The 12,214-nt window shown below is 44.8% G+C and overlaps 3 protein-coding genes across 3 annotated transcripts; 1 reads left to right on the plus strand and 2 right to left on the minus strand.

Annotated features, from left to right (window-relative positions):
- Positions 1-534: 534 nt before the first annotated feature.
- Positions 535-4,792, minus strand: EAF01_009381 (uncharacterized protein; the record flags this gene model as incomplete). The annotated part of the gene is made up of 3 exons (XM_038917637.1): positions 535-1,220; positions 1,277-3,897; positions 4,368-4,792. 3 exons carry the CDS (start codon positions 4,790-4,792, stop codon positions 535-537), a joined length of 3,732 nt encoding a protein of 1,243 aa, XP_038767242.1.
- A 1,162-nt stretch (positions 4,793-5,954) lies between these two features.
- EAF01_009382 (uncharacterized protein) lies at positions 5,955-7,639 on the plus strand (the record flags this gene model as incomplete). The annotated part of the gene is made up of 2 exons (XM_038917638.1): positions 5,955-5,978; positions 6,041-7,639. 2 exons carry the CDS (start codon positions 5,955-5,957, stop codon positions 7,637-7,639), a joined length of 1,623 nt encoding a protein of 540 aa, XP_038767243.1.
- Positions 7,640-8,473: 834 nt separating this feature from the next.
- On the minus strand, positions 8,474-10,036 carry EAF01_009383 (uncharacterized protein; the record flags this gene model as incomplete). The annotated part of the gene is made up of 3 exons (XM_038917639.1): positions 8,474-9,309; positions 9,380-9,662; positions 9,728-10,036. The coding sequence occupies 3 exons, from the start codon at positions 10,034-10,036 to the stop codon at positions 8,474-8,476; spliced, it is 1,428 nt and encodes a 475-aa protein (XP_038767244.1).
- Positions 10,037-12,214: the final 2,178 nt, after the last annotated feature.

The raw sequence follows: 12,214 nt of genomic DNA on the forward strand, positions 1-12,214 counted from the left end.
CCCAATCAATTTCGACACCAAATTTAATATGTCCATATATTTCCATATATTTCCGTTTCCACTCTCTCCTTTCTCTGTTTTTCTTTTTCCTCCTCTCATCTCCTCGTCCCCTCCTACCCCCCCTGGAACTAGCCTAGCTACCAACAACAACGCTAAGAGATATGATATCTAACGACAACCCGCTAAATCTTCACAATATGTTATTCCCCATCCCAAAAATGCAACAGAAACACAAGAAAGATTAAAGGAAACGCTGTAGCAGATATGCCAGTGCTCTGATGCTCCTCATCATATGCTCTCCTTGTACTTCTCCATATATGCCCAGACACCAATGATGTACAACCGCCATGATTCAGTCCTCCCAAACATATGAAAATAAACCCCAAAAGAAAATACACAACGGATATATCTGTGTCAAGTGTTGTACTGAGTAGAGCTTTTACGCTGTAGATATGGTATAACACGCTATTTGGCATACACCATTTGTTTACCTGTCCATCTTTATCCTTGACCGCTCACCCATCTGCTAGAGACCTAAGCCGCACTAGCTGAACTCTCTCGCTCCTGAGTTTGTAACCTCTTCGACTTGTCCCTCTTCTTGCCCACCACATCTTTCAAAACCATCAATTTTTCCTCGGTAATCCTAATCGCATCTTCTACCTCTCTCTCATCCATCCTTTCACTCTTCAACCTATCCTCAATATCCAACCTCTCCATAGGCATTCTTCCCACTTCTCGTAATCTATCCATCCCCGCCCTTTCCTCTAACCACAACCACAGTTCACTTTCCTCTTTTCTCCAAATCTCTTCATATGCTGCAATTCTCTCCGGAGTACCTAGATAGCTCATTCCCATATCTCTATTCCCGCCACCCCCAATAGGCAATCCGAAACGAAACCAACTGGCGACGAGAAGTCCGACGAGAAGTCCATAGAGTATATTTCCTGTCATCAATGGTTTGACGATATCGAAAATAGGCTCAAGTATACCACGAACGGGCTCAAAGAGACCCCAGTTAGTTGCTTCTGGTTTAGTCTCCGAAGCACCATCGGTAACTTTGCTAAGATTATTTGCCCTCGAACCTTTGCGACCTTTCTTTTTGCCTTTGCCAGGAGCGCCTGGTGGTCCAGAGCGTTTGGTACTGACGGCCGCTTTGAGTGCGGCTATGACATCTTTCGTGTATTGTACTTGACCATCATTCGCTCCCTTTTCAATCGGAGCTGTTATCAAATCAGTATGACAATACAATATGTAGGAAGATCAAAAGTGTACTTACTTTTCAGCCAACTCTTACCCGTCCACTCAATTGCACAGTTGACTTGCAATCGAGTACCATTGCCTTCCGACCATGAAAGACAATACCTAGTCTTGGTGCTGAAAACGTTCCCGCTAGGTACATCCGGAGTTACTGTTGATACCGTTACGGAAACTGCCTTTTCAAGATCCATAGCGTCCAGAGTCTCTGTAGAGACACATTTGGTTTGCTTGGGACCAATCGCGCCATTCAAAGGCTTGATGTAGGTGTAATTTCGAACCTTGTTCTCCAAAGACAAGGGTATTTTAGCATTCTCTTCGTAAGTGAGCTCGAGACATTTTTGCTCATTAGTGAGCCAATCTCGCATCCAAGTTAAAGATGCGGGTCCAAACATAAGACTATAAACCTGTCCTAGAGGAGCTGGAATGACTTCATCTGCGAGTATCTTCGCATAATGTGTGTCGCCATCGGAACAAGTTGTTGGGACATGTGCAGCTGGACCAGGATAGTCTACTGCGCCTGTTGGACTAGCTTGTTTACCTCCTTCGGCCCCAGCCCCATTGGTCACAACAGCAGCGGACGCCTTTCTACTAACAACCTTTTCACCAGCCTCACTACCCACGACGCTACCATCAGCTTGCGTGAAGCTCATGCCGTCTTCATCGTCTTCATCTTCATCGTAGACTTCCCCGCTACCTTCACTGTCATCTGAGGACTGTGAGATACTACCTGGACGAGAAATTGGAACGGTGCCATCATCTTTTTCAGTCTTATCCCCGCCAGTCCCTTCAAGGGTAACGCCATTTAGCGAGCTTCTTAAATTCGGGTGGCCAATCTTCCAAATACCGACTATGAGATCGTACGTCGAATCGCGACTTGTAAAACTAGCGAACACATTCTTCGCATGTAATGTCGAAATCATCAAGCCGTTCTTAAAAAGTAGTGCTGTGCTTCTCTTTTCTACAGAAATAATCTCGTCGAAGCTCATGACCAATGTTGTTACCCAACCAAAGATATTGCTACTGAAACACAAATGACCTTCGGAGACGTATAATCGACCATGGGCAAGGATTTCTCTTTGCAAAGCGCAGCTATAATCTTCGATGAGATAGTCGTCATCTGGTACGCTTCTGAACAGCGCGTGAAAATCCTTATTTCTCTTCTTGCTTGCCACTGCGAATCCTGTAATCTTGGGGGCCGCTGAACCTGGGCTTCCGATAGATGAATTAGCTGCAGCAATTGCCGCTCCGATTGTTGTACCAGTCGCTGCAGAGCTGCCCCTTTTCCTATGTTTTTTACCGCTTCGAATACTGCCGCTACGTTGGACTCCAGATTTACCTTCGAATAAACTTCCATTTGGAGGAGTTCGATCTCCATTTGTGCTTGGTTCGTAGACAGAACGTGGACGTGCGAGAGTGTTCAAGTCTTCAACTTGAGATGTAGAGACCGCTTCGAGATTTTCTCCAGTCAACATAGTTGGGGCAGTGGCGGAACGATCCGCGAAAAAGTGGTCATCCCTAGCGGGATCAGTTCTTCCGCGGACCTCTTCTGGATACTTTGGCATTGTTGGAGTATTTCCTTCTTCTGAAATCCCAAATTGGCTCAGACTCAGATCGCCCATACCCAATGTCTTAACGGCTGGCTCCCTTTCTTCCATAAGATTCTCTGTATCTATCTTCTCTCCCAATGCTTCGACTTCCGGACTCTCAATCTCTTGTATACCTGGTACTGTATGTGCACCACTCTTGCTTTTCGTCCCTCCTGGGACTGACGTGTTCGTGATACTATTACTCAATGTATTTGCAGCGCTCTGAGCGGCCGAAAAAACTGAAGAGAAAAATCCTGATTGATTTTGTCCCGGTGTAAGTGCTCCGTTCTCTGGTGTGGGTGTCAAGGGCGCAGATTGGATATTCGATAATTTACTTGGGACTCCTGAAGCAGAACCTGATCGAATCCGTCGATGTGATATCATGTTTCCAGAAGGAGAAACTAAAACATTTGCAGCGGACCTGGTAGGGGACTCCAGGCTAGTTACCGAAGTAAATTGGGGTGACCTTGTGTCCGTCGGTGTCGGAGGTGTATTAACAATGACAGGGGCCGGCCTGTTCACAGATGGTGGAGTCTGAGGCCGTGGGGTTGTATCGATGGTAGTGAGCTTGCCCTTTTCGATTGGCGGCCTTTCAGGAGATGATGTTGTAGATCGAGACTTACCGGGGGGAAACTGTTTATCAGGAAAGATTGAGCCAACTTTCACATTTATGAGACTCCCCCGCCTGGAATCAGCCCCACCGTCCTTTGTATTTAGTGATTGTTCAGCCCCGCCCCCTCCAGTCTTGCGTTCTGGACTTGTATTTGTGCTTGACCCGCGTCTTGGTTTGAATACGTCTTTGAGTCTGCCAACTGGTGACGATGACCGCCTTTGAGATCCGTCGATGGGAGCTCGAAGGTTTTGGGCAAGGCTCTTGGAAGCTGACTCGGAGGTAGCCAGACTGTCTGTGGAATCTGCGAATGGTTCTCCTTCTGAGTGAGAAAGTAAGGGTCCGATTTGTGGAATTGTCGAAGTATGTATGAGTGGGGACGAAGAAGTAAGATATCCAGTGTGCGAAGGGTGCGTAGTCAATGGTGGAGGTGTTTCGGCGGCCCTATCAAAGCAGCAATTTGAATTAGAAACTTAATTTCTCAAAGCTAAGATCAGTTCTCCACATATCAAAGCAAAGATGGATGCTAAAAATAGGCAAAATGCAGTGCGAGATGGGTAAAAAAAAATGGATAGAAATCGTAAATCAAGCGATTCGGTGGCGGTGCGATGTCGATGTTGTGATTTTAGGGTACAACTGTGCCGTATGCAAGATTGACGATGATGATGATGGGGAAGAAGCCTGCAAATGTTGTAGTTGTGGTTGTGGTTGTGACGCCTGAGATGCCCCTAATGGATCCCTCCAACTTTTTTCGCTTTTTAAACCATGTCTCATTGTAATCCCCAAACCTTGAAATCACCGCGCGAGATTGACAGACAACTGTCGGTGAGGGGAGCAAAGGGAAATGAAATAATAAAAGAAATAGGAGAGCAAGCAATCAAATGCGAACACCTATGAAAGAGTGGATTACTTACGACTCTGTTTCCGAATCATATGTTAACAGACTACTTCCACCAGAAGGGTTCCTGTGGATGGGATTTCTGATCTCATTCTCCAGAGTTCCTCGCTCAGCAATATATTTCCCACGAGCTACTTCTTCTGCCAAACGTTGTTCCGCCTCCTCTCGTTGTAATCGCTTCTTTCTCTTTTCGAATCCTTTCGGCACGAATTTCTTGAGGCTATTCGACGCATGGCTTTCCTCCTCGGAATCCGAATCTTTCTTGATTTTGTCTATCACTTGCTCCAACGAGGCGCGGAAACCATGCGACATATCACTTGCGCCGCTCCTCACTGAATGTGATGTGGAATTTCTATGTCTCCTTCCATTTCGCGATTTCGAAAAGATCCCCGTGGATTTGGACGATTCCGAGGCAGTTGGCGATGCGGAAATGTCGTCCATGGCGGGGGTATCGGCCAGAAATCTGTAAGCTTGAGTAATTCTGATCTACCATGTGCTGAGGAAGGGATCGCAGTCGAAAGACAACCCTTCCGAGATGGAGATATTGATATGCAACGTGATTGGAATTGTGCGATGTGCGAATAATGCTTGGTACTGAGTAGGTGGTACGGTAGCTTCGGAGGTTGGAATAAGTAGACTCAAAGTTCTAGGCCCATGAAATGAATCCAAGATGAGAAGAAGGCACCGGCTCGACTGGAATGAGACTTGATTTTGGGATGAACTTGGGATCATTCCAAAAGGTATCGGTGCAGTACTGCTCAATTCGCAAAACCTGACGATGTGACGCGTCAATAGGTACGATGCTTGATTTGAATTGAATTGAATATCTTATGGTATGGAATAGTACAATTGTTTAAATATACGCAAACCCAACAAAAGAGGTGAAATTCCAACAAACTCTCCAACTTTCAAAGACATTCGGATTCTCATCATCATTCCGACCTACCTAGTGCTTGATTGATTGAGTTACAGCCAGAAAGATCAACCACCTACCTACCTTGGTAACTGCCTTGCTTGCCCCTGCCTACCCCGATACTTACTCACTCAACACGAGCTTTCCTTGTGAATTCATTGTCCTTCTCACGTCAAGTTATGCAAGGGAAAGTTGCGGCCAGCCAGTTGGGAGATTTGAGGCTAGTTGGATTGATTGTCATGGCTATTTTGACCTCAAATGCAGTACAGAGTATATATCTAGGTAAATTTCAGACTCTGTATAATAAGTAGGTAACATGTAGCACGTACGTTCTACAAGATGCTTTGAACCTCTCCCTCTTGTAGATTGATTGTTGATTTTCTTTTCGGTTTTCAGTTAAGTAAGTATCAAACACTTGAAATTGGCCATTGTAAGCTTATTGCTTCTCTCTCTCTCTCTCTCTATCTATCTATCTATCTACCTATCCAGTCAGGTTGAAAGATAAGCAATGCCGACTATTTACCCCAGACAGCTTAATCTATCCCTATCCGATGATCACATCCTGCCTTATTCCTCCTCATTCTTCAAACGTCCAAACCCACACAACATTTGAATCCATATTGACTCGATTACGGTCGCTTGAATAGAAACCTACTGTATGACTTACACAACTTTGAATCCTTGATAACTATGGAGGCTTCTTCATTGGCGTTGGTATAGATATTCCCATCTTACGTTCAAACGTCATGATCACCTCTAACGAATAACCAATATAGGCCCATGATCATGCTCGCGCTGCAGTACTCGCGACGCATAGTTCAGATACGACTGTCGCAATTAACGAACATGCATTAGCTGCGGGAGAATTTGCAAAAGCTGCATCTGGAACAGGAAGCGCAGAAGCTTCTAGGACTCTGAGGCTTTTAGAACAACATCATCAACGACTCTCAGAACTCCTTCGATACCCCACTGAACACCCCGTAACTCCGAACGCAAATGCGAACGAAACGGATGTAAAATCGGTCACGGAAAAACCTGTATCGACATCTGCGGCTGTAGCAGAATTACGCTCTTCCAAGTCAGACCTTGGCCCTCGCACACGAAATACCTCAAGCTCGCAAACTCCCAGGCGTCTCCCTCCGCGCGAATTGTCTTCTTCAATTGCCAGTAATCTAGCTTCTGCAAGAGGCATACGCTCAAGTCATAGTCGTCAGCCACTCTCACCAAGTATATCAGCTTTACAGGCGCCAGGTACTCTCGACGGACGCCGAGACGGTAGTAAAAAGCCAAATGTTGCATCCATCCCAGAGCACACCACATTGAAGCCCAGTTGGGTACCCCCTCAACATACTCAAACCAAAGCAGACGCTCAAACTTCTACATCGAGAACATCTGCGGTCGCCGAGCCAAAATCATCTCCTGCGACTGCCCAAGATGACGGATTCTCGAAGTTCTACAGTGCCTTCAATAGTGTCGTTTATAAGCTATCAGCCCCATTAGCATTTGCTGGCTTGCCTCTATTCTCAGAGCCTGAACCGTCTGCAAAGTCACCAGAAATATCACCTACAACCACTCGCAAAGGTAGACCCCGAAGCAGAGAAAGGCTGCCCACGGAGGAGCCTGATCTTACCAAATACATATCCAAAGCCGCTCTTCGTGCATCTGCTCGTGATGGTCATCCGGGCAATGATTCCTTCTACGTAGTTCCCACAACGGGTGGTATGGTATCATATGCACAGATTCTCTCTTTTGAAAAGAAAGAACAGCGTCGTTTGGCAGCATCCATGCATGGCATAGATCCGCAACTTTTCCCAGATCCAAATGATGAGGATGATTTTGTCGATGCTCGCGAAACGCCCATGCCTAGTTCACCCAGCAAATCGAAAAGCAATCGTCGTATAGCTGGTAGAGAGACAGACATTCGCATCGAAGAACTAGATCTCGAGAATAAAAGCCTGAAAAAATGTATCGACAAACTCAGCCAACGACTCCATGCTTTCGAAATGTCAGCGCAGAATAATGGTTTGGCGTTGCAAGAAAGTATTCGTCTAATGCGACCTGATGATAGAAGTCCAGGCGGTAAATCAAACGATGAAATGGCTCGGAAAGTAATAGAGCTTGAAGAGCAAATGAAGGTCATAAATAAAGAAAATCAAAGACTATTCCGCGATAATCAGAGGTATCGAGAGACACTCTTGAGGTACAGGGAAAAGTTCGATGCATTGAAGGCCGGGGCAAGGGGTAGAAGGGAAAAGGAAATGAGTGTAAAAGAAGTAGAGTCGAAGGATGGAAGTGTCAAATCAGGAAATGGCGCGAACAAACTGGTAGGAAAGGATACGAGAGAAGCAGGCGCAGGAAGATTCATGGCGGGATAGATGGCTAAACGCATTTCGATATCGTGTTGCCATGTACTCGGAACCTTTTTTTCGAATCACTATCAAGCGCTCAAGATTGTAAAGCGTCAATAGCTATCTCGACCTGCAAGGTAAAATGGTAAAAGGAAAGGTAAAAGGTGTATATTTCGAGATCTCTAGCATCAATCTATCTATTTCATCATCATCATCCATTATCTACGTCTACGTCTGCGTAAAGCCAAACTATATATCCGATTCAATCACATCACCAAACCAAATCTCATGTGTGACACCTATGTGCACTTGTCATATCACAGTGGTTCAAAAATTCAAAGCCAACACTCGAGTTTCATCCGCAAATGGTTGTGTGCGTGTCGTTGGGTTAGTGGTGCGTGGTACGTACAAGTGATGAATGTTGAATGTTGAACGAACGAGGTAGACTGAGACTGATGAGACTGAGACTGTGTGTACTATGTAGAACTGGATTTCAGACAAATCGGCAATACACATACATATATTCACACCACGACACGACACAAGACAACACGTTCATGAAGAAATCCCTACTTCATTTTCTTCTTCTTTCGATTGACTCCGTTCAGCGAGTATTCCCGCGTCGTGCACTCCAATGTACGTATGTGTGTTTGTATGTATACGTATCAAAGACCGGAATAGTGTTGAAACTTCCTCTTCCATTTCTCACACTAGATATAGTATATGAGATCGAAATCTGAATCCATTTTTGCGCTCCTATATTTTCTTTGCACTCCCCCACCCAATCTACAAAGATCTCTATCTATCCCAAATCCGAACGAATCTTCATACCCAAAAACATCCACCCACGACGACCATGACCTATTCATTTCTACTAACCTCTCTCCTCAAAGCCTTCAATTCATCTCTAATATCCTTTACTCCTGCCTCTCCGCCTTCGTCAAAACTCATCCTTCTTCCCCAGCCCTCTGGTTTCCTCTTCAAGAATGCACCCACACTCCCCAGGTATCCTTCATGTCTCAGAAACATCGCCTTTTTCTCTCCGTTACTCCAGAATTTGATCGCATAACTCAATGTATTAATCGTTTGTCTATGTCCCCTAATGAAACTACCTCCGAAATATATCGTTGACAAAGAATGTTTTTCCGATTGCAGATATGCAATTTGTCCTATGTTGTTAGAGATTGCATACAAGAGGGACCGGGATATATCCTCATGGGAAAATGGGGGTTCCTCGGCGGAATGAGAGGAACTAGATGGTTCTTCGCTGTTGTTTTGTCCTCCCGAGTCTTCGGCGAGTCGCTCGGCTTCTCGTTTCATGCGGAAGACTTTCCCGAAGGAACTGGCGATGGTGCTACTCTTGAGCCCGATTTTGCCATAATCTGTACCGTAAATGTCGCCGACTAACATGTCGACTTTGGCATTGTCACCTCGTTCGGCCATTCCGAGCATATCGTCGAATGTTCGAGCACCAGTCAAGAGAGATAGTAATCCCCAGAGTGTACCACCGCCCAGAGAGGTTCCACCAACCCTTTGATATTCTCGTGGTCCAGACACTTTTATCATGGATACACCGCTCCCTATATTGACGAGGAGATATGGGTATATATCTGGACTAGGCGACGTGAAATGCATAGGATCTCTTTCGCTATACGTGAATACTTCCCGGGGGATCTCGGTAATGAAGAAATCAAGACCTGTGGTTCATTGTCCGTTAGCATTGCATAACATCAACAGGTCGCGTGCCATAGGGGAGGGAAAAAGTACCGATGATCAAACATTCCATCTCATCCTCTCGTATAACATCGACACCCAAAGCTTCCTTGATCTTATCATAGTACTTATATGCCCCTCCACCAGTTGCCATTACACATAAATCCCCAGGTCTCGATCCATTGAGTTTCTGCTGCTTGATCTGCAGCTGTTTCATAAACTCCACACAATCATCTATGCGATCCGTCTCAAAATTCATAAAATTGAGTCGACCACCTGGCTCGCGCGAATGCGCCTCCCTCGAGAAATATACAAGCTTAGCTAAAGAACCCCCAATCTTAAACACATGTCAGTATATCAATCACCCATCCACAGCTATGATTCAAGAAAATGAACTCATACATCTACAGCAATATGACTGACCACCGCCGTATGGTTCGGCAGCCGAATGTCCTGGGTATCATAATTCCTCTCATTCGTATTCAATTCCTTTGGTAAAACCGAATCCTGATCGACTATGAATGCGCCCGTCACATTAATCTTCACGCTTCCTGGATGGATGATCGTACTATCGATTTCTGCCGTGTTTGTTCTCGCGCGCAGATGTCCGCCGACCGAAGCTTGCGAGGAGGGATTGGTGGGGTTTTCATTATTGGAGATGGAGGTGGAGGGCATGAGATTCTCTTCAGTCTGCGGGATATCCGCAGACATAACGGATGATTGCTGGCCGGAATGCCAGGGAATTGAAGGGATTATAAAGACATAAATAGAAGATGTTGGAAGAAGAATCTGACATTGACGGACTGGAGTTTGATTGATTGCTCTTTTGGAAGAGTCATTGCCGAGCCGAAATACTACCAGTAAGAGGTTATTAGTTCAGGGGTCTCTCTTATCGATAGGCAATCAAGTGCCGTCGTCAATTTGTTTAGGTTTCGGCATTCAAGTTCTCTGTCTTCCTTTTGCCTTATTTGAATTGTTCGTGGTGATATGCAACGATTAACTTGGGTTTATACTTCTCACTTGTTCAAAACGATCAAGGTGATCATGCAAATGTTCTGCGTTGTCCGACCTCTGCAGGAACAATAGGAGAAAAGAAACGCCATTGTTTTGATTTCACGTAGTGGTGATCTCACATTCAATTTTGCCGGCGGATTGCTTCGTGATTATGATATATTTCACAAAAACATGAGTACAAGCATGAAAAACGCTTGATTTGAACTTTTGTAGCATCTGCTGTATAATCTGCTCCTTATTTTCCTTTTATCTCTAGCTTACGTCTTCTTGCAAGTGCAATTATCGAATGTTATGCTCGAATTTAATTAGTCAGATAATGTTGATCTATCTCTGGACAATATCTCTGCGTGTGAAGCACATGTCGGAAATTCCGCAGATACCGACTCATTTAAATCTATCTAGCACATCAGTAGTGGGAATCGAGATGATTCCAAGGCTGACCAGTTCGCCGCCTGCTCGTCCTTCATATGAATTCGAACAGAAAAGAATCTGCCAACTTCCTTGCAAATGGTATCACAGCAGGCAAAGAAGTAGATTTGGCGATCAGCTTATGGCACAAATAGACGAGAGGGAAAGGAGTTGAGGTGACATTACCATACCATCGTAGTATGCTTCACTAACAAGATCAATCGTTCATTTCTGATAGAGAAACCTTTGAAGTGTACCGTTGTGAAAGAAGCAATCAATGAACGTGGGGTAGACTGTTTCGAGTGTCGATACACATACTATTCTCTTGACAAACTCACTGTGAGATAGGAATAATCAGGAGCTGAGCTGCTTCATGCTGAATGGAGCGGGAATGTGGCAGCGGTATTACTGATTTCTCTGGAAACTCACGGGATGTTTGACATACCCATGGGTGGCTAGAACTCTGACCTGATTCAATAGCAACTCATTGTCGGATCACTATTCTGAATCTAATTCTACTTCGCTTGGTTTCGTTAGGATAGTTCTCGATTTAGCAGAAAGATATCTCTTGTATAAACGCTCGGGAAAGAAGAAAGTCGAGAAACGTTGAAAAACATATCTTTTAGATTTTCTAAAAAAAAAACATTAAATAAAACTTGATAGACCCAAGAAACTCTGCGATAACTCAAAGTTGGGTGGGGTTTAGATACCTAGATAGTTGTGGTTTCGTTCCTTCATTATGAGATTCGCATACTGGCTGTTACATTATGACCCTAGACTGACAAACGTCAAAATCTACTTTACATCAAGAAGCCTACAAAGCTCCAGACCTCCCGGTAAACTATACTTGGCCATTGATTTGTGTGTGTATCAAGAATGATAGAAGAGCGTTTGAGCCCCAATTGATAGCCTTGGTAACAACGCATCGTTCGTTTATCCATCAACGCAATGCGCTCATGACAATTCACCAAAACCTCAAAGCGACTACGATTCCTCATAATCCCGTAATACAAATTCTTCCAGACAGAAAAGAAGAGCTCTCGAAGCTCTTAGCGATACCCGAACGAAACTCCCTGGCTTGCTCCTACCACTTAAAAAAAAAACTTCGACCCCTCATAATGATTTTCGATTGAACATCCAGTTGCACGTGACAGACTTTCTATTGTTAAACATCCGTTTCTCGAAAAATGTCTCTCATTCTTCCGAACCCGGCCTCCGAAGAATGCCATCTCCATTCACCACGTCAACTTTCCTCCTCATTTCTATTTTTACACAAAGGACCCCACAGTTATAATTCTCCAGCCACGCACATACATGCACCAGTATAAAAACCAAGATCTAATTGCGGCACTTTTCCAACTGCCATGTGGGATTTCCTGTTCCGGCATCTGCAAACCTGATACCAGCCTTCATACACACCCGCATGGCTGAAATCCCGCTGTTGCGGGTTTATGTGGGACAGTTGTA

The sequence above is a fragment of the Botrytis porri genome (assembly GCF_014898465.1).
Source record: "Botrytis porri strain MUCL 3234 chromosome Unknown BPOR_013, whole genome shotgun sequence".
NCBI classification, from domain to species: Eukaryota; Fungi; Ascomycota; class Leotiomycetes; order Helotiales; family Sclerotiniaceae; genus Botrytis; species Botrytis porri.